Raw genomic sequence first — 21,589 nt, forward strand, 5'->3', positions numbered from 1 at the left:
AGAAGCTGCAGTGCTCTCAGAAGACTAAAAACATGGCTAAGGTCAACAATGACTCAAATGAGATTAAACAATGCTGCTGTATGCCATGTCCACCAGGAGAGCTGGACAGTATAGATGTAAAACAAATATGCCAGCAGTTTATCTCAGTTAACGAGAGGAGCAGGCATGTGTTTGGCTCCTTCACATAGTGGACATTGAGTTGTTGTGTGGGACACCAACAGTCCGTGTCTGTTGCTGTAACAGTAGTTCATGTTTAGAATAAAAAATCCCAGCTCACTGAGTTGATAGGAGCAATAGTGCCTAAAATGTTGCATAATTTTGCTGAGAGATCTTTTACTTTGTGGTAATCTTAGATGAGTAGTTTTATGGACAAAAACCAGCAGGTCATTCAGTGTTCCCTTAGTGCTAATGTATCAGAGATGTTGGTGTACTTGTAACTGAAGTAATGTTGTTAATTTCTTAAAGTCATATTCTTTTATTGTCATGACTCTATTTTTATTTTTGTATGATACCTGATTTATATGGAATATGGCTGAAGTAAACTAAAGTCTAAAATACTTAAGCAATTTAACATTATATAATTCACATATAAAACTGTGAATTGTAATTTTAAATGGTTTAAAAGCATGTAGAATAGCACATGTAGGCAAGTATATTTCTCCTTTTTTTTATTATCAAGAAACAAAGACAAAAAAGGGGGGGAAAAAGAAACAGGGCAGGGTTCGGTGGTTGAATCATCCGTCCCCACCAATGCCAAAACCAAATCTACGCCCTTGGGTCTGTTCATGGTAATCTTTTTTTTAAAAACAGATTTTTTTTCATGTACTCAAATTCATGGGACATTTTTATTATAATGTAGTAAAAGAAAAAAAGACCAATTCTGAGCCAGGAAATTAACATGAAAATGAAATAATTCATACAAACAGTATCTCTTCAAAAAAAAAGATCTACATTTTTTTTGTCTCTGTCTTAAATGTTAACCCTCAGGCTGTGTTTGAAAATATTTATTGTGTGTAAAAATTTGCTTACATGTTTTTTTGTTTGTTTGTTTTTGATGGGCAGTAAGAGATAAGAGGTATTCAACTATTTGATTTCAGCATCTTATAGTTTCTCCTCAAACATTTGTGCTGCCTTCAGAGGCTCCAAATGCAATTACACTGTAATAAATCAGTAATTTCTTAAATAGGATTTAATTTACATAAGTAGGCTATATATCATATTTCTATCTAGAAGATAACAAGGATCTGTTAATTTGCTCCTCCTTGAAAAAACTGCAAATAATTAAAAAAAAAAAAACCTTAAATAAAAGTGCACGTATTCACTTTTTCTTGGTTTCTTTGGTTCGTTCCCCAAATTATCCTTAAAAAATTTCAAAGCACCAAGTTCTTGAAATGCTTTATGCAAACCAGCACCACATCTTTTGCCTCTCAAAACTACCTCATGTCGCTTTCATCATATGCATTGTTTAAAACAAGACAGTCGGAAAAACCTGCTGTCAGTTTTATTTATATAGCGCTGCGAGGCCCTTAAATTTACATGTTATGGAGGCTGATACAAGATTGTGCAGGGTTTCACTGCAATCAGCAGAAGAGACCCAGTTACTGAAGCAAGTGTTATAGCTGTACAGCACAGTGGGAAAAAAAAAACTTTGCAGCTGACACCTGCACTGGGTGGATTAAAAAAAAAAAGTCCAAGGTTTTGGTGAGGTTTTGCAAAACTTACCCTCAAACTAACGCAATTATACGAATGACATACTGTACAAATGACATTTTGCTGTAGGTTTATCTTTACTTATAAAAAATTGTCTAAAATGTACATTTCGTTCTAAGATGTAATGAGAAACATTTTGTCCCAGAGTGACCTGACATTAGCAGCCTGCTCTGACCAATCAACTTGCCAAATTTGATTGGTCAGGCAAATTGAGAAACTCAGCACTTGATTGGCTCACTGCCCGTGGGACAATGAGAGTGACAGATTTCCCAGACTTGAAATTGATACTTTTTCCTCTGTATCTCTCTCTCTCTTTTTTTTTTAAAACATAGTTCACGTTGGGTCACACGAGTGGGCCCATTTGGTTGATTTAGTGCGGACACCACGGTTAATGAAATGTCCATGTCTTTACCTAAAGACTCAGCAGGGACAAACGACTACGCAGGGAAGCCAAAATGCGCCCGGTGCCGACACCACGGGATTATCGTCCCGAAGAAGGGCCACACAAAAATCTGCCCTTTCTTGAAGTGCCAGTGCTGGAAGTGCTACCTGATAACGGAGAGGACGAAGATCGCCGCCCTACAGAGGGAAATGAAAAGAGCCATGAAAGAGACCCGGCCCGGAGCCAGAAGGGTTAACGCGCAGGGGGACAAGGCTTTTGGGACCTCGAACCCAGATGGGGGTGCTCCATCCACATCTGAACCGATGTGCCCGCCGCCCGGAGGAAGCCCGGAGATGGGCGCACCCGCCTACCCTTGGAGTAGGCCTGAGGCGGGAGGACAGCCCGAGTCCGTCTGTCGCGACAGCAGGGATGTGCTGCCGTCGGCTGGTGGTAAATTTACACCTCTCACTAAGCTAATACTGTTAATTATGAAATATGAAACGTTGAGCTCAGCGGAGTGGATTAACGTGAAGTGGGAAAGTCGTTAATATAAGCAGACATCTAAACGAATTAGCAAAAAATTTAAAACTCAACTGACATCTTTCTCTCTCTCCCGTATTAGCATGTATGGGAGCTTGTTTCCGCCAATAAATACGAACTTTTGACTGGCAGAATTAAGCCAACTGTCCGGTTACAATATCGCTATTAAAATTTCTTAATAGCTTAATAGCTCAAATTTTTAAGGTTATTATCTCAATTTGTAGTTATTTTCACAGAAATTTGAATTAGTAAATTGAAATTTTGAAATAATAATCTGACATTCTTATGTCCTTCATAGGATTTCAGTTGATAGATTGTTTTGGAAAAAACAAAAAAACAAAACAATATAGTTTTGTTTTTGTCAACTTTTCAGTTCATGGATGAAGGACGAAGGATCAAGAAAAATATTAATTTATTTATTAAGAATAAAAATCTTAGGTTTGATAGATGACAGGCTGCCAGACTGAAGTATTAGACTTAAATGAATTAAGTTTGAGGCAATTAATCAGATCAAATCACATTTTCAAATCATGTAAAAGCTATTTTGTAATAAAACCCTTCAGTCTGGCAAAAGCAATGCTAAAACGATGAGAGCCTCTGCTGAACTTCTGGACAATAGGTCCTAACATTAGCGAATTCTGAAAATGCTAAATGAATGTGTCATGCAGATAAGTGTATTACAGAAACGGTTAGACTGTTGTTGTGTAGCATTTCCTTTTTAAAATGAACTGCTCCAACTTTATGTCAACAAAAGATAGATTGTTTTGGGTTTTTTTTAAATTATTATTATTATTATTATTTGTTTTTAATGCATCTACATATGCATTAAAAACATATGCATGATTCTGAATTAAATACCTGCACAAAAAAAGAGAAAAAAGTGTGAGAGAATAGTTTGACTTGTCTTTTCACAAATGTAATATCTTTAGGACATTAAGAGGGACAGAGAGGGGCTGAAGTTAGCAGGTTTAAACCTCATGGAGCACTGATATTCTAATTCATACAAAGTGAGACATTTTACTGTGACTTATTTAAAGTATAAAAGTAATACTAATGATAATTTTGTTTATGGTCTTTGCTGATTATTCTTGTCACAAAGTTTAACAACTTGTGCCGGAGGTGCACCCACTTGATGAAATATTCAGTGTTATTGTTTCATTATATATACCAATAAACTATATAATTAAATAGTTTAAACTACATTCATAAACTGTATTTGTTAATATTTGCATAATCATTGTTGTGGGTGTACATCCATGCGAACGAATCTCTTTTTTTCTTTTCCACTGTGCATCTAATTTTGTGTGATTTTTGTTTTAAATCTTACTGACCTACTTTGTCTTGTATTGTATTTATTTTATTTATTTATAATATTTATTGTATTTATTGGGCTATTTCACTACTTTTTAGGAATTTCCTGGGGTAAATAAATAATATCTTATTTTTCTAATTTCATCTGATCTTTTAAATTCTGTGTGTTTTAGTGTATTTTCATCTTGATCCATAGTTTTGGGTTAACCCCTAAAAAAATAAATAGACTTAATAACTCAAAATTTAGACTTACTCAGAAGTAACCTAAAAATGTCTTCAGTGTTGAGTGTGAGTAAGAGTTGTGTCTTTAAATGTACAGTAGCTTATAATGCTTTATCTTTCCTTCCAGATTCACCTTTTTTCAGTGAATTCAGGCAGATGGCACGTCTGCCTCTTGTTCACTTTCCAGTTAGCATGCCAGGCTATCACGCCAGCAGCTATCCCTCTCCATCTCATCAATTCCTGCCCAAAATGTGGCTGCCCCCTGTACATGTTGGGTACCTTTACCCTCCCCCACTACAGCCTGGTCCTCCAGCTGTAAGCCACCGTTTCTACTACACTACATGAAAGATGTGCTGAAAAAAATGGCTGCAATGATCTTCGAAATGTTTCGTTAATATTGTTTAGACAGAGATGTGTAATGCAATAAATATGCTTGTATCTCTGTCAGGCTTGCAGGGGAGCCTTCTTTACCCATCAGTCACTGCCTGAGCCTTTTAAGGAAGAGCTGATGTCACGGCAGCACCCACCACCTCCTGCACCCAGAGCCACTGAGCAGGAAGCTGCTCAGCAAGTTGATGAGGGGAATGAATCATAAAAAAAATATGTATGTATGTTTTCCCTGTTATTAAGTTATTGTGTTTCTTGTTCCCTTGTTCCAGTTCACGTTTAGGTTCTTGAATTGTGGTTGAATTGTTTAAAATTTAAAGGTTACACATCTGTTTTATTTTCTGGATTTTCAAAATCAGTTGTTAAATGTTTTATTAGGATTTTATTTTATTTTTTAAAATATTTACTGTTGTTCAAATTTCCATTAAAGTATATGTCAACATATCTATGTAGCGTTTCCTTTATATTTTATTTTATTTTATTTTATTATAGTTTGTTTTGTAACTGAGCCATATTGTTTGGTAGTTGTTGTTTTCTTTTGTTTGTTTGTTTTGTTGTTGTTTCCGAGCACTTTGAATTAGCCCCTGAATTCTGCAAGTTGTCCACAAGGGGGAGCAGATACACTTTCAGTCTAATCCAGGGGTTTCAAACTGACTTCAGTGACTCCACACAGTCAAGTTATAGCTCAGTTGTTCAAATTAAACAGTTATATGTGAGTTATTCAAATTAAATAACATTATTTTTAGTGTATATAATTCATTTGATTTGTAAAGGTCAAAAATACTTTGACCATGGGGTCATTTTTGCAGATGTGTAGTAATACAGGAACAGCAGTGCAGTTTATTAGAAAACTGAAGATATTCACTGCAGTTCTCACCAAACCATCGGGTGATATCAGACTTTTCTAAAGTCTGGCTTTTATCCAGTGACTGTGAAGAAAGAAGGGAAGTTTTTTTTTCTGTGTTTTTGAAGTCAAACAATTCCAAACATGCACCACTCTACCTGCAGTGGCTCTGCGGCCCAGTAGAGGGCCCTGCTGTACAGTTTGAGTCTCTTCACTCAGCAAAAAAAACAAGAATGCTCCCACATTTTCCTCATTTTTTGTGTTACATTGAAAGAAGAGCCAAAAGTATTAGTGTTGTTTATTACACTTAATAGGAATAAGTAACAATGCTGGAGAAATGTCTTGACATAGCTACCGCACACTGTAAATAGGCAGATACATCAGTGGTCCAGCATTAAATCATGTCTGGTACTAAACTGAGTAACATATTAAGCACTTTGTGCTCTCTTGGCTGTCCCTGGGCATTCACTGACCCTTTCACTCGTTCACGCTGATCTATTTAGCATCTTGGTGCTGTGCTTTCGCCATGCTGGTGAGATTTTCATCAGAACGATTCATGTGTGCATGAGCAACTTCAAGCCAAATCCCTAAGTGCAGCACTCAGGAGGCCGGGGATTGCCTGAATTCCTGAGAATACAGATAAATAATAGATGACATTCTTCTTTATTCGTCTTTTCTCCTCTTTCTCTTTGCATCCCTGCTGTTTTTTCCTCTTCCTTTTTTTTTTTTTCCTGTTTTGTCCCTTTGGACTTACAGGAAGATCTTCAGTCAGAACTGGATTCATTTACGGCCCTTTTATTCTAACCTCCTGAGAACCGAGGAAAGGAGCAAATCTTCCCACTTAACTTTTTTGGGATTTCCTTCCTCTTTGGCGGTATTAGAGGCCACCCAAACACACGGGGGATGTCAGTGGGGAAAGCCCAGGGTGTCCTCTATTTATTACATCAGGACTTAGTAAGATAGCTCAAATAAGTCAAAAGATACAGACCAAAAACAAATGTCCATTACAAAGGACATACATGAATAGGCTTGTTCTCAGGAGGATATTATAATTTCTATAGATTGTTTGTTTTTAATGAATGCCTTAATTTTAAATAAAATAATAAAGATGCATGAAGTATAAAACATGTGGGGGTGAAAACAGATTCTGCTCCAAGTATTTAAGAGAACAGGATTATAAGGCCAACTCATCATAAGAGCAATGAGCGCCTGTGATATTGTTTGCATGTATAAATATAAGGAAAGCACACAGAGGTGCTTCAAATACGCCAACAATAGCAAATGAAAGCCAACCTAATGCTGCTCATTATAGCCAGTAAAAGCTGATCCAGGTGCCCAGTGAGTTCTTTTAAGGTAGTCTTTCTTAAGGAGGGAGAAGGCCTATCACCTGGGCTGAAAGCATGGCTTTTAACAGTTTTGGGTAGTGCTGCTTTTCTCTTCTCAATAAAATTCAATTTTATTTACTCAGTGCCCAATCACAATGACAGTCACCCCAAGGGTTTTATGTTGAGGTAAAGACTCTACAGTAATAGAGAGAAATGTCAGACAGAACCAGGCTGAGGGAGGTGCAGGCAGCTGCTACGAGTGGATGGAGGTAAGGGGAGGGAGACGGGACAAAAGACACACTGTGGAAAAGTTAACAGTGACTAATTATTAAATACAGAGTGGTGTATAAACCCATATAAACACGAGAAGCTCCCAGCAGCCAGGAAGCGTAACTAAGGGAGGGTTCTGAAATATAAAATCTGAGTTTACATCTGGACTTCAGATTTGCTCCACTGTTCACAAAGTGTCAGAGATTATAAGGATTAAAGGTTTTAAAGAAAACTTCATCAGGACAAAGAAACAAACTGAAATCAGTCATTGCAGATTAAATAAAGTGAGTTAACAGCATTACTTGCATGAATGCAGATCTGCAGAACAGGTTCTTTAGGTCAACATTACCAACACGCAATTCTTCTTCAGCATAAAACTTGCCTCACATGCCTTTAGCCCCATGAGCGGAAGATTGGGGGTTCGAATCCACTGAACGACTACCCTGAGGTACCCCTGAGCGAGGTGCGATCCCTACACACTGCTCCCCAGGCGCCCAGTGGCTGCCCACTGCTTCACCGAGTGAATGGGTTAAATGCAGAGAGGAATTTCCCCACGGGGATCAATAAAGTATGCATTATTATTATTATTATTAAACATGACAGTGAATGTCAGCAACAAAGAACAAGCAAGTGTATTTACTTTCAACAATGTGGAGTCTCCAGGTAACTGAAAAAGCACCAACTGTGAATCTTTTGATCTTGTGTTGAATTATTCCAACTCAAACATGTTCAGATTCCTGGTGAAAAACTCAGTACGTTTGATAGAAAAAGATCAGAGACGTCTGATGTTTTGTAGGTTTTAGTCTAAAAAGTGAAAAAGAAAAACAGCTAAACCAAGGCTGGGTTGATATTTATATCATGCAGTATGCTTCCAGAATTCACTTTATAATGGTTGGTAAAAATTTTCCAGTTGCCGCCTACACACAGCCCCGAGGAAAATTCATAACCTCACAGACTCTCCTGAGTTATCCAGTTATGTAAGGTTGGCGTCAGTTACAGTGAACACATAAGCAGCTTAGATGAACTTGTTTTATTGAAAGCTTAAGCTACTGTTATGCTGCACACTGCAGAGGTGAAGCTTTTGAAACCAAAAATCAGCAATGGAAAATCACTCGATCTATATTTTTCTTTAGTTCTGTTTGCAAAAATGCACTTAAAGAAATGCGAAAGTACTCATTATTCACCCAATGCATCATGCATTGTTTTAGTCTTGCATTATTTAACTGGTAAAAGTGATTGCTGTATGTTAAAGGTCCCCAGTTGTGCTGCACTGATGCTTAACAGTGCATTTGCTTGCATGACTGTTCAACCCTCCCAAACAAAAACAATTAGAAACTCTGCTTGTGAAACTTGTGACTGACAATAGGTTCTAAATATAATAATCTTCAGCAGCGCTTTTAGCGAGTGCATGTAATTGTGTAGTGGTGTTTTCAGTTTTAACCAAACTTGGCAGCTTTGTGATCTTCAAAATTGAGCGTTGTTCAGACATTGTTAAGAGAACAAATTGTAATGTTTTCCTAACTCAAACCATTTATTTATTGTCTTGCCGCCCCAAACTGCAAGCAAAAAGAAAACACTGACATAACGCATCAACAACATGACATGAAATAAGGGTTTTAAGTCCGGTGTTCTAATGCAGAGTTTGTACCTCTTTTAACTCGTGCAATAAACAGAAGATTTATGTCCCCACTTCAGTGTTTTTGTTGCTTTTTTGCAAGCCCTTTGGATACACAGTGGAAGGAATTGTGAGCAGACTGAATGCTGACTGGTCAAAAACACGAAACGGAAAAGGAGCAATCGCAGAGTTCTGGTGGATGTAGTGAGGGGAAAAAACACATCGAAGATCACAAACAGTGGCTACGATCAAGGCTGAAAGGACAACCCTAAGATGTAGTGCAATGGCACAGTGTGGGAGAAATATTATCTCGAATATAGGTCACAATCATTTCTATTTTGAGTGCCACTATATTACAGCACAGACCACCTCCGTGTCCAGGCTGACCTGTGCGGTTATTCTGAGACGCTCTGCTCTTTGTTTAGTCAGACAACTGACTTTAGTTTTTGCACACCAAATCAAATGTTTATGTTTTATAACACAATCTCGTCCATCATCACAGAAAGCATCCTCTGCAACTCAAAAATGACTTGGAAAAGAAACCTACAAACAGCATGTTTGAACACAAGAATCACTGCCAGTAAGAGTGAAAGACTTATTATTTCTTAGAATCTCCACCCTGAATAAGAATGTGTTGCTGTAGTGAAAGCAGATGTAGAGATAAGAGCTTTTACACTTGGCTGTGTTCCACCAGGAGGGACTTTTTAAGCTGCTTTGAAAGATTGTGTCAAATTCAGAGATAACAGATACCATCTCATCACTGCTGACAACAGACTTTCACAAGAACTGGTTTCCTGTAAAGTTCAAATTATAACAGTGGGAAAGAAACCACACCGGGTGGGTAATTTAGGATACGATAATAAGAAATCACATCTAAGAGCTTAAGTATTTTGTACAGAGTTTTTATTTAATGTCTTTCAAAATCAACATGGGTTGCTCAGCCATGAAGACAGTAACCCTCTGGGCTGTATGTGACTGTTGACACTAAGTGCTTCTCTTAATGGAATGTGGCCTGATCAGGATGACTACAAACATTTACTGGATGGATAAAAATTAATTAGTTGTAGTAATCATCACTTTTTCCCAGACACAGGGTGCCTCATGTCGGGAAACCTTCTGCGTAGATGATTGTTAAAAGTTTTGCACACATTAATCTAAGCGCTTCTCTGTACAGATGTGAGAGAGGATTCAGTTGTGTTAATAAACCCTAAAGTTCAAAGCGAGTTTCAATAACTTAAAAAAAAGAGTAGTCTGTATAGTCTGTATGCATAATCATTCCGACACACGTTATTTTACTTGCACAACAGGTTTCCTGCAGTGTTTCAATGAGGTGATGAACTTTTAAAGCATGATTCAAGATAGAACAACAATTTATTTTATGCAAGCATCTTTAATTTGTGAGCCAGTAGCAGATCTGTGCATCGCTCAGTGGCTGAAAAATACCTCTTGCACTGGAAATGAAGTATAAAGAAGCATGAAATGTAATTACCTGTATTCACTTCAAGTTTTACTTGATTGCAGTTTGTCAACAGATACTTTTCTTGCTCTGCACAATAAGACTGCTGGCACCACCCATGACACTACATTATTGTAGTTGTCAGCTCTGCAAGAGAAACACTAAGAAGTAAAAAGAAAAGCATATTGTGTCCCAAGACCTTTAACATAACCTGAACTGTGGACATATGAGAGATTATGTTCCTCTTAGCTGTTCCAACCTTTTGCTGCTTGGTCTTACTTTTTAAATAAACAATCACACGTGTGCAGAGGCTAATGTGCCAGACTATTTCTTTTTCTGTCTGCAGTACATTCCTATCATCCTGCTGCCCCAAAATGTTGAAACAATTATCTGTAAAGTAAAGGATTTTTGTATGATATATGTTTCCACTTCATATCCATAACGTCCCAGCATTTGCGCAACTAGCTGTTGGGAGTTTTGTTGCCAGCTGATGTATGTGAAGAGGAACTGGGTGTTCCTGAGATAAGACGAGAGCTAATAAAACCCTTCAAGTGTCGTTGTAGGTTGCAGAACATGCCACACTTGAAAGTTTATCTAGGAATCTCTCATAGATAATCCTGCCGTTGAAGGTAAAATTGACCTTTAGCAACAAACTAGGCAGATGTGCAATGCTCCAGTTATGTGACACCATGGTGTGAGAACACGTTGGCTAATAATGTAGCTCAGTGACAAACTTCAGCTGTCATGCTCAGTACTCGCTGGCCGCTCCATGAAAGAGTGGATCTTGCCTTGTATTAACAGTTAGGTTAGTGATGTTGGATCGCCTATACCAGCTGAGAATTATCGAAACTGGTTTCTTGAACATGACGAGGCACATGGATGTGCAGCACAGAAATCTGCAGAATAAATATGACGGATGGTCTGTGTGGGCAGAAGTCTTTCTTTTTGAAAGCACTTGCACATTTTTGGAGACTTAACGCTTCTGCTGCATTTATTTTGAGTGCAAAAGCTCATCAGTTAAAAATTAAAGTGTTGAACACTGTCACTTCTCATCCTCAGCTCACTACAGCAAAAAGAATGGTGCCACCAAACTTTTGCAACAATCATGCTCAACTATTGCAATCACCAACTCCAGTCAGAGATAACACCACTGCACTCTTATAATCAGGTATGACCTCAGAAAATGTGCGATTTCAGGAATGGTTCAATAACTGCTTGTGTGTTTGGATTTTTGGGGTGGAATATTTCTGAAACGGGATCTTCTGGTCTAAGCTCAGAGGAGTGTGTTCCAGTGAAGAACTGTGAGTTTTGGATAAGAGATATTTTTTGAATACAAGCATGATCAGCAAAGGGAAACTCTCGGAATGGAAATAATCAAAAGAAAAACACAGTCGGGGTTATTTTTGAATCCTTCTGCACAAAAGTGGACAGGTATTAATGACGAGAAGCATTTGGGGGCTGCTGGAGCAGAACGAGCTGGGTGTGGCGCTGACATGAACAAACAATGAAAACACTGTTGAAGAAACATTCCTGGCCTTGTCCTTTAGTTTCAAGCATAAGGAAAAAGTTGAGCAATATCCTGCAGGACTGTTAACAAAGGGGAGCAAAAAAAGGAGTTGCTTGTCAGATAAGGGAGCAAAGAAAGACAGAAGTGACGTTTGAAATGAGATTTTAATTCTGTAAATACTATAAATAACAATTAGCAGTCTAAGAGCTCTCGTCATGCATCTGTACACTTGCATCAGACGCTCAGTTTTCTAAATGATGCTGTCATAATTTTAAGGCTATCAATATTTACAATAGTAAACTGTTTTGTAAGTTCGATCTTTAGGGTTGACCAGATCCGCCGGAGCCGCTGAAAGACCGCACCTGCTTTTACAATTCGACACACAACGTCATGCTCAGCATCTCCATCACTTGCCAGGATGCTGCCCAGCAGCTCCATCAGTTGCAGTCCTGCCGTAATGGGGTCCTGTATCGTCACCTAACCTGTCCTCATGACCTTTGTCTTGTTTCCACTGATCCGTAAGCCCACTTTGGCTGCCTCTTGCTCCAAGCATGATGTCATATTAGTCATGTTTTTCCGATCGTCAGCCAACAAAGCGATGTTGTTTGGCGAAGTTGAGGTCCTTCAGGCGTTTTGGTGGATGGCAAGGTATCCCAAAGCCGTCTTGGTCCATGGCACTCCGCATGACAAAGTCGATGGCAAGAAGGAAGAGGAAGGGAGAGAGGATACACCCTTGCCTCACACCAGTCTCAGTGTTGAAGAAATCTGTGTAGCCATCCTCTGTAAGGACGCAGCAACTGGACTGAAGGTAGAGAGTTTGAAATATTTTGACTAACTGTTCAGGGATGCCATATGACGGGGCAATGCTCCAGAGGGAATCTCGATGGACACCATCAAATCCCTTTGTGAAATCGACGAAAGTAATCGAGAGACGCTGTTGGTATTCCAAACTCTGTTCGATGATGATGCACAAGATGAAGATCTGTTCTATGCATGACCAGCCACTGCGAAATCCAGCTTGTTCTTCCCGGAGTTTCTGGTCCACCGCCTTATGGAGTCTTTGGAGGAGGACAAAGCTCAACACTTTGCCCAGAACAGAAAGGAGTGTGATTCCTTGCCAGTTGCTGCAGTCTGGCACTCACATCGATGACCAGCATGAATTGAAAAGGTCCGTTATTTCCTTGACGAGGCATTGTCTGCCGTGCTTAAGCATTTCTGCAGAAACCATGTCCAAACCTGGCACTTTGCCATTTTTGAGGAATTTGATAGCAGCTGCTGTTTCCTCGGTGATTATGGCGCCTGTCCTCACGTCTAAGTCGTTGGCTTGGTTGGGCGTGTTGAAGACAAATGAATTATCGAGGGGTACTGATTCAAGGTCTGTTTGAAGTGTCCACTCAACAGGCGTCTCGTTCCAATTTGGTCAGCAGCGGCTTGCCATTTTTGTCTTTGACAGGTACTGCCTGCCCACTCTTCACACCAGTGCTCAGACGATGCAATAGAGGGTCTTCGTGTCATTTTTCTTAACTGCTTCCTGCCCTTCATGTCCCTTCTGGTCTATCCAGTCTCGCTTGTCCTGTCTACAGCTCCGCTTCACTCTGCGATCTAATTCCATGTAAACCATTTCAGTGTTTTCATTGTCGGGCATGCTTCCGTTCATCAGTTAGAACCCAGCTCTACTCATTTTACATATTGACAAAAAAATAAAAATAAATGTTGCCCTCTTCTTTTTACTTTTTAAGATACCACACCTAACTATGCAGTTCATGCACATCTTGCATAAGGTTGCAGTTAAAGTCATTAGTTAGGTGAGGCTATTTTATAACTTTAGTGACTAATTCAAACAAAACATAGGTGTCATTTCTATCTCAACTGTTCCTTCATTGACTCGTTATGCCAGCTTAGTCTCAGCTTGCCCACATGTGTCCTAGTGTTTCAGATGAAATGCTAACTCCTGTTCAAGTCCACTGTCAAAGCCTGTCAGTGTGACCTCTTAAGAATGAATCAGCCTAATTTATATTCATACAAAGCTGTGTTCCCGTATTTAAACCAAATTTCCTTCTCCATAATGATTTTCACACATCCTTTCTTCAGAGGTGTGCGATCACCACACCCAGGTTTTGCCACGCAACACTGAACATGATGATGATGGTTGATAAGTGTAAAAAAATGCAAATTTGGCACAGGAGAGCAAGTCGATTTAGCTGCCACAAAAGCATGGGCCGGGCTGGTCTTTGGATTATGTGATTAGCTTCGATGTAAAACATGGAGAGGGTCCCGAGAAGGAACTCTAGCTTTGGCAAAATAGAGTCTTAAATGACGGCTCCAATTTTTTAGCTCAGACTGGTGTTTTAAACGAACTAAAATGGAACAAAGCATGTTGTAATTATATTTAATGATGAAGAGTCATTTACTTACACATACTTCAGCACAATATATCATCCTTGGGTCTGCGTCATATATTCCTTGATTGCATAATTTTGATTACACTTAATTAATCGTTACTAAACCCTGTAACTGGAAATGCACCAGGTAGAAAAAAAGTCTTGTATTAAACATTAAAAACAAGTGTGTGACGTTCCCATATAAATCCCCAGGATAAACAGGTTAGTTTGCTGAACTGTGATGGATTGAAAGTAAAGAACAGTGTGTGAGTGGTGCACAGTGGCTGTGGTTTCATGGTCAGAGTTAAGTTACGTCAAGTGTAGCCGAGATGAATTTATAGTTAAACTGATGATGCTTAGATTCAGCCTCATATTTATGCAATTGCTATTACTGTTAGGATGCCTGGGTCGTTGACCCAGGGTATTTGAGTTTATTATATTATTTATACTTAGTCTTTGGGTTCTTTGAGTTCTGTCTCATGGTTTATGTCTCTGTCTTCTTTAGTTGCTCTGTCTCCCCTATCACCTGTATCCCCTTGTCTAGTTTGAGTCTCTGTGTATCCTTAGTTCCTATATTCCCGTGTTCAGTCAGTGTTTGTGTCTGCCCTGGTCCCACGTCTCTGTTCCCTCTGTAGTGTCTGCATGTGAGTCTGTGTTATGTGTTTCCTGTTTTACTTTGAAGGTCTCTGTCTTATCTCAGTGTGTTCAGTTTACGCTTCCTTTTGTCTCGTCAGTTCTGATTTGCCCCAGCTGTGTTTCCCTCCTGTTATTCATTCCCTGATTGCTCCTTCTGTGTATTTAAGCCCTGTGTTTCTCTGTGTCTGTGTCGTGATCTACCGTTTATTTTGCTGTGTGTTTTGCCTGTCCACCGGTGTTAGTTTATTTTTGACATTTTCCAGTTATGCCATGTTTGCGTTCAGCATTAAAGCTGTTTTTGTTTAAGTTCTGTCTCCGGAGTCTGCACCTTGGGTCCTTTTCCTGTCTGCACACAGCCACACCTAACAGAAGATCGCGACCATACTATGGACCCAGCAGACTTTGAACTCCAGGAGCGACGCCGAGCAGCCTTTGCCCAGCTGGAGGAGGAACTCCGCTGGAAGCCATGGCTCACCCCTGACGTCGGGCGCATTTTCCATGGCACTCGGCTGGCTCTCGGCGGTCCCCGGAGCTGCCAGAAGTCTCCACCTGTTGCTCCGCTAGCACGCAAGATGCGGCCGTTTCAGTTGGGAGTCCTCCGCGTGGCTTCAGGCACTCACGCTCCGGCCTCAGCGTCACCATTCTGTGCACCGGAGGCTCAGTTGCTCACGCCGCCAGCTACCTCTGCCCGAAGGAAACGGCGCTCACGTCGCCGTCATATGGACACGTTTGAGCAACCTCCGGTGGTGAGTCAAAAGGACTACACTTTCCAAACTCCACATGAGCCAGTTTTCAGTGAGCCTGCTCCTTTGCCTTCCGGTGCTACTTCGCCCAGGGCAACTGTGGTCCAGCCATCTCCTGCACCTGTATCAGTTCCTCAGGTGAGGGGGGCTAGGGCCCAGTTTGTCCCTGCTCCAGTTTCCAGGCCAGCTGAGGCTCCGCTAGTCTCTGCGCCCGTGTCTATTCCGCGGGTGGGAGCGGCTACTGCCCAGCAGGCCACTGCATCGGTTTCTGTCCTCGCTGGAGGCTCGGGTGAGCCCGTCCAGCAGTTTTCCGTAGGCTCTGAAGACATAGCTCAGCTTAGTGCTCATCCACCACCTCACCCGCCATTACTACCATCTTTACAACAGTCGATACATATTAGACTTCTTTCCATAGCTCAGACATTAGCTCACCTATCTGCTCAGTCACCTGCTCAGTTTCCGCCTCAGTTGTTTGCTCAGCCACCTGTCTCTGCTGGGGGGTCCGAGGAGCCGCTTCAGCCACCTGTCTCCGCTGGAGGGTCCGAGGAATCGCTTCAGCCGTCTCTTCCTGCTGGAGGATCCGAGGGGCCAGTTCAGCCTCCTGTCTCCGCTGGAGGGTCCGAGGAACCGCTTCAGCCACCTGTCTCCGCTGGAGGGTCCGAGGGGCTCAGTCTTCTGAGGGCCGTCAGCCTGTTTCCGCTGGAGGGTCCGAGGGGCCCGTTCAGCCACCTGTCTCCGCTGGAGGGTCCGAGGGGCCCGTTCAGCCACCTGTCTCCGCTGGAGGGTCCGAGGGGCCCGTTCAGCCACCTGTCTCCGCTGGCGGGTCCGAGGGCCGTTCAGCCACCTGTCTCCGCTGGAGGTCCGAGGGGCCCGTTCAGCCTCCTGTCTCCGCTGGAGGGTCCGAGGGGCCCGTTCAGCCACCGGCCTCGTCAGCTGGGGGTCCGGGAGGACCCAGCCAGCACGTCCCAGTGTCTGCTGATGGTTCTGGCGAGGCCGTTCAGCCACCACCGGCTCCACCCTCTGGTCCGGCCTCAGCCTCTGCAGCTTCGCCTGGTCCGGCCTCACCCTCTGAAGCTCCGCCTGGTCCAGTCTCCGAGTGTTCAGCTTCGTCTGCTCCTGAGGTCTCCATGCTGTCTGTTCCTGTCCGGCCTGCACGTCCCTGTCCGGCCTGTCCGCCCTGTCCGGCCTGCACGTCCTGCTCGCCCTGTCCGGCCTGCTCGTCCTGCTCGCCCTGTCCGGCCTGCTCGCCCTGTCCGGCCGATGACTGACGTCATGCACGTCCTGGACGGCCCCTGATCGACTGCGACGTCAGTGCCGTCCCGGACGGCCCCCTGAACTACGTCGCCGTCGGTGCCTCCCGCCCGGCCGGCCTCCTGATCTGCTCGGTCGCCGTCGGTGCCTCCCGCCCGGCCGGCCTCCTGACCTGTTTTCTGGACTGTTGTGCCGTTAGCCTCCGGGCCGGCCCCCCTGAACTTTTTTGAGACTATTGCCTGGGCCTCTGCGCCTTTTGTGAGCTCTTTTGTTTGTTTGCTTTTGGACTATGCCTGGGCCTTGGTGCTGTTGTTTTGGACTTTGTTCCTGTGTTTTGTTCTGTTGCTTTCCAGGCTCCGTTGTTTGTTCTTTTTCTTTTTTTTTGTTTCTGGCTCTTTGTTTGGTTTGTTTCGAGCCCTCCATCCTGTTTCCCCCGCCGCCCGCCCTGGTTCGGTTGTTTTTGTTTTTTTGGTTTTGATGTTTTGGTTGGGCTGTCTGGAAGCCAGCCCTTAAGGGGGGGGGTACTATTAGGATGCCTGGGTCGTTGACCCAGGGTATTTGAGTTTATTATATTATTTATACTTAGTCTTTGGGTTCTTTGAGTTCTGTCTCATGGTTTATGTCTCTGTCTTCTTTAGTTGCTCTGTCTCCCCTATCACCTGTATCCCCTTGTCTAGTTTGAGTCTCTGTGTATCCTTAGTTCCTATATTCCCGTGTTCAGTCAGTGTTTGTGTCTGCCCTGGTCCCACGTCTCTGTTCCCTCTGTAGTGTCTGCATGTGAGTCTGTGTTATGTGTTTCCTGTTTTACTTTGAAGGTCTCTGTCTTATCTCAGTGTGTTCAGTTTACGCTTCCTTTTGTCTCGTCAGTTCTGATTTGCCCCAGCTGTGTTTCCCTCCTGTTATTCATTCCCTGATTGCTCCTTCTGTGTATTTAAGCCCTGTGTTTCTCTGTGTCCGTGTCGTGATCTACCGTTTATTTTGCTGTGTGTTTTGCCTGTCCACCGGTGTTAGTTTATTTTTGACATTTTCCAGTTATGCCATGTTTGCGTTCAGCATTAAAGCTGTTTTTGTTTAAGTTCTGTCTCCGGAGTCTGCACCTTGGGTCCTTTTCCTGTCTGCACACAGCCACACCTAACAATTACTAGGGAGAACACACATGAGGTTTAAGGCCTGGACAAAATGAAAACCTTTTTAGATTGCTGAAAATAAAAAGGTATCACTATAGCCAGGTCCTAATTTTATAATTTCTTCACTCAGCTTTCCAGTCTCCAATATCATTGAAATGCAGCCAGATGCTACTCGTTTTATGCTTTTGCTCATTTTTTCACTTTTTCCTGACACACTTGCATTTAAATCCGACTCCCCGTATCTCTGTGCACCTGGCCTGCACACCTGCTGTCTTTGGAACATCTGCCCCCTTCTTTCCTTTTGATGGTGTGCCCATCAAAATAAAGTCCCACCCCTGCCTGCATGGATTTTCAGCAGGGCTGAAGATTAAGCTCCCACATACCAACAAGCCACTATTAACTGACATACATGAAATTATCTCTTATACAATAATATCCGGCCCGTGAGCCACACGTTTGACACTCCTGCACTAAACTGTTGAAGTTTCGATATTGTAAGTACAATAGATCATTATATTGTTGCTTGAAATTTGTGATTGAAAAAATTGTCCTGAAAAAGAGAGCGAGAGTTGCATCTTCATTAAATATGCTGAAGTTGCCCCCTCGCAGCTGATCTGGTCGGAGATGGAAGGTACTTTTGAATTTTGCCTGAAAAGATCTGTCGGCATTTCTACCAAAACTCTGTTAAGTGGAAGGTTGCAGGATTTTACCAGGGAATCAATAAAAGTGAAATTTCTCTGTCATCCAATTAAAACAAAAAATCTATGCTCATGAAAACTTTTTGCCTATGGTTGGCTTTGGTTGATGAGGTGGAGTGGATCATTTGCCAATCAGAAATTTTGCTCCTCCACTCTGCATGTTGGATTTTTCCTCACTCCTGAAATGCTGAAAATTATGCACATCTTTAGAGCAGTTAGTGTTGGAAACATATGTCAATATGTTTACGCCTGTAGATAGTATTGCACTTGTAGATTAAGTATTCATAAGCACAGTAAATACAGTGCTGAAGCCCCTTTTTTTTTGTATTTATTCTTAACTCAGAGCTTATGGATAAGAAATTTCCCATTAACACTTTAAATAATATTTCACAAATAACTGTAACAGATTAAATGCACAACCGTGCACTAAATACACCTTACAATTTTCCTTAGAAAGACCTGGCTGCTTTTTTGGCAACATGCTTAGACCCATGCTTTGGATTTAAGTGGAAGCTTGCAGGATTTTAGCAGGTAAACAATAAAAGCGAAATTCATCGCGTCCGCAGAGCTGTGAAAAAAAAATCTTTGTGAAAACCCAGGGCCTAGGGCCGCTGTGGTTTAGGAGTTAGAATAAATCTCCAGTCTTCATATCAATATATTTTTGGCTAAGATACTGAACCCTAAGTTGCCCTCGATGTTTCCATCGGAGTGTGAGTGTGACCATTAGACAAGATGCTCAGGTATACCGTGAAAAGCAAGCTAGTACAAATGGGTTAAAAAGGGTTAAAGAGTGTTGGAGCAGTACATCGAGTAGAAAAGTGCTATATAAATGTCAGTCCATTTATTAATAAGCTGTTAAAATAACACAGACATATTTTTCATGTTTTTTCAAATAGTTGCCTACTCACACATTCACCTGACACAAATCAACACTGGAACTAAACTAGATCTGTTTCTCCCACATTATTTAACTTTATTTACCTCTCATTGTCCTTCGCACGTGTCGGATCCGGACGTTTTTGGTTTGGGTCTTTAAATCCTTGTTTATTTGGAATTCTCTGTCTGTGCATTTTTTATGTTCTCATTTTGTAGTTTTCAGGTTTTGCTTTCTTTTTCCAAACCAATCTAACTTTTTTATATAACACTTTAAAAACAACAAAGTTGACCAAAGTGCTTTCCAATAATAAAACAGATAGCAGTTAAAACCATACATTAAGCAGGCAAAGAAATAAATTGAAATAACAATAAAATAAATACATAAATGAAAAAGAAGATAAAAATAAATCAGTATATATATTAAATATTAAAACATGAGTAAATTAGACAATAAGATATACAATGAATAAAATGAACAAAATAAAAAGATTAAGAGTGACCAACAGCTGACTAAAACTTTCTCATATATTTTTTAAATTTTCTTATATTTTGGCACCGTTTCAGCCTCTTAGTACCAACTGAGCATTGTGCAAACCTCACAAATATATTCAGTATTCAGCTCTTAGACTGGTTTCTTGAACATGATAGTGAGTTCAAATGGTTTCCACAGTCACCAGATCTCAATCCAGTAGAGCACCTTTGGGCTGTGGTGGACGAGCCATATAAGTACCACACATGTACCAGTCACATCACATTCACATCATATGCTACTGCAAGGTGTTACTAATGAAATGGCCATTGAGTATATATTTTGGTCTGTGACAGAAACTATTGAAAAGGCACATCATAAGAAACATTTGTAGAGTTTTGGTTAAATTCACTGCGCTTTTTCAGATATTTTATTCACTACTTTGTACTTGCTTTGAATCCTTTACGTATATTATGTTGCATGAACAAAGTTAAATTAATCTGTTTTGTAAATTACTTGTTCTGATGAATTGTGAGTGACATTTTAATAATTGGATGTCCTTGGCTCACCAACCTAGTTTCCTGCATATTTGTGGTGATATATCTGTGATTCTTTGCCAATTCAAATGTTAGCAAAGCAAAGCTATTATTGTGCAGTGATTTCTCTCTTAGCCTACAGCAGAAATTCTAGTTTGCTCAATTATAATGTCACTCTCTGAGATTTCAAGTCACGCAGAGGGAGTGCTCTCATCTGTAATCTTTGAAGGCCACTTGCATGTTTTTGACACATTGTGTTCTTGAGAAACTTGAGACCACCACACCTGACTTTTGCCACTCGACAACAACAGTGAAAAATGTAAGAATACTCAAAACTTAACTTTAATCTTCATTGTCTGTTTGTTCTTGGTGTGAAAATCCACACGTAGGTGATGGAAACAAATGGCAGTTTCCTTATATACTCATTTGACATTACTTGGTAATTACATGCGAAACTTTTCACACAATGTTCCGTCCGTTTAAAGGATATGCAATATGTTCTCTTGTAGAAGCTAAGCTGTTTGTATTTGGGTTTTATTTTAGATTATAGATATAGTTAAAATATAAACAAGCCAATTTGTCTAATAACTTTGGAGCGTGCATGTAAAAATTGTCAAACAAACCCATTAATTACTTACCCATAACATGTTCTCACATACATCTGTGGAATTTGATTCATCACAAGGTTTTCAGACAGTTTCCACAAACATGTCAGTCATAAGATATTGACGTTATCATTTTTATGTGACTAATGTCTTTGCATCTGGTTTACAACAAACAACAGGTGTTTTCCGTACAGTCTGTTTTGTGACACACTTTTTCTTGTTAGTAAGATAGAAAAGCCAATCACGCCTGTCGGGTTTCTTCTTTCCACACTTGAAAACCTGCCAAACCTGAGGGAAGCTGTAATACAAGGACAAAGCTCAGTGTAATCAGAGGACATCCAGCTCTGCATGTCACAACCTGGCCGACTTGATAAGGAAGCTTTGCACCAAGTCCAGTTTACACGTTGTGAAAAGTAAAAAATATTGACTAGGAAAGTGAATGAAACCCTTGTGAAGAACCTTCACGACTCTTAAGAATTTGTACAGTCAACAAAGCTTACTTTATCTTATGCATAACTTTAATAAATCTCCTTACCTTTTGTACACTTAGAAAGAATCAATTTGCTCACCCTTATTGTTTTAGAGCACAATAGACATGCTCCGAGGAAGTCTGCAGGAATTCCTGGCATCCTGAGCTCAGTGCAAAAGATCTCCGGCTGTCTCACTCTCATGCCCCGAGGCGAGGAGGCTGAACCTCA

The 21,589-nt window shown here is 41.0% G+C and overlaps 1 protein-coding gene and 1 long non-coding RNA gene across 2 annotated transcripts; one reads left to right on the forward strand and one right to left on the reverse strand.

Annotated features, from left to right (window-relative positions):
* Window positions 1-1,433: 1,433 nt before the first annotated feature.
* Window positions 1,434-5,008, forward strand: LOC120726379 (doublesex- and mab-3-related transcription factor B1-like). Its single transcript, XM_040019907.1, has 3 exons — window positions 1,434-2,542; window positions 4,293-4,480; window positions 4,614-5,008. The coding sequence occupies exons 1-3, from the start codon at window positions 2,107-2,109 to the stop codon at window positions 4,758-4,760; spliced, it is 771 nt and encodes a 256-aa protein (XP_039875841.1). The 5' UTR covers window positions 1,434-2,106; the 3' UTR covers window positions 4,761-5,008.
* Window positions 5,009-21,078: 16,070 nt separating this feature from the next.
* Window positions 21,079-21,546, reverse strand: LOC120726381. The gene is made up of 2 exons (XR_005694314.1): window positions 21,461-21,546; window positions 21,079-21,189 (listed from the first exon to the last, which is right to left on the reverse strand). It is a non-coding gene; the product is annotated as an uncharacterized LOC120726381 (long non-coding RNA).
* Window positions 21,547-21,589: the final 43 nt, after the last annotated feature.

The sequence above is a fragment of the Simochromis diagramma genome, unplaced genomic scaffold, assembly GCF_900408965.1.
Source record: "Simochromis diagramma unplaced genomic scaffold, fSimDia1.1 OVJJ01000753.1, whole genome shotgun sequence".
Lineage (NCBI taxonomy): Eukaryota > Metazoa > Chordata > Actinopteri > Cichliformes > Cichlidae > Simochromis > Simochromis diagramma.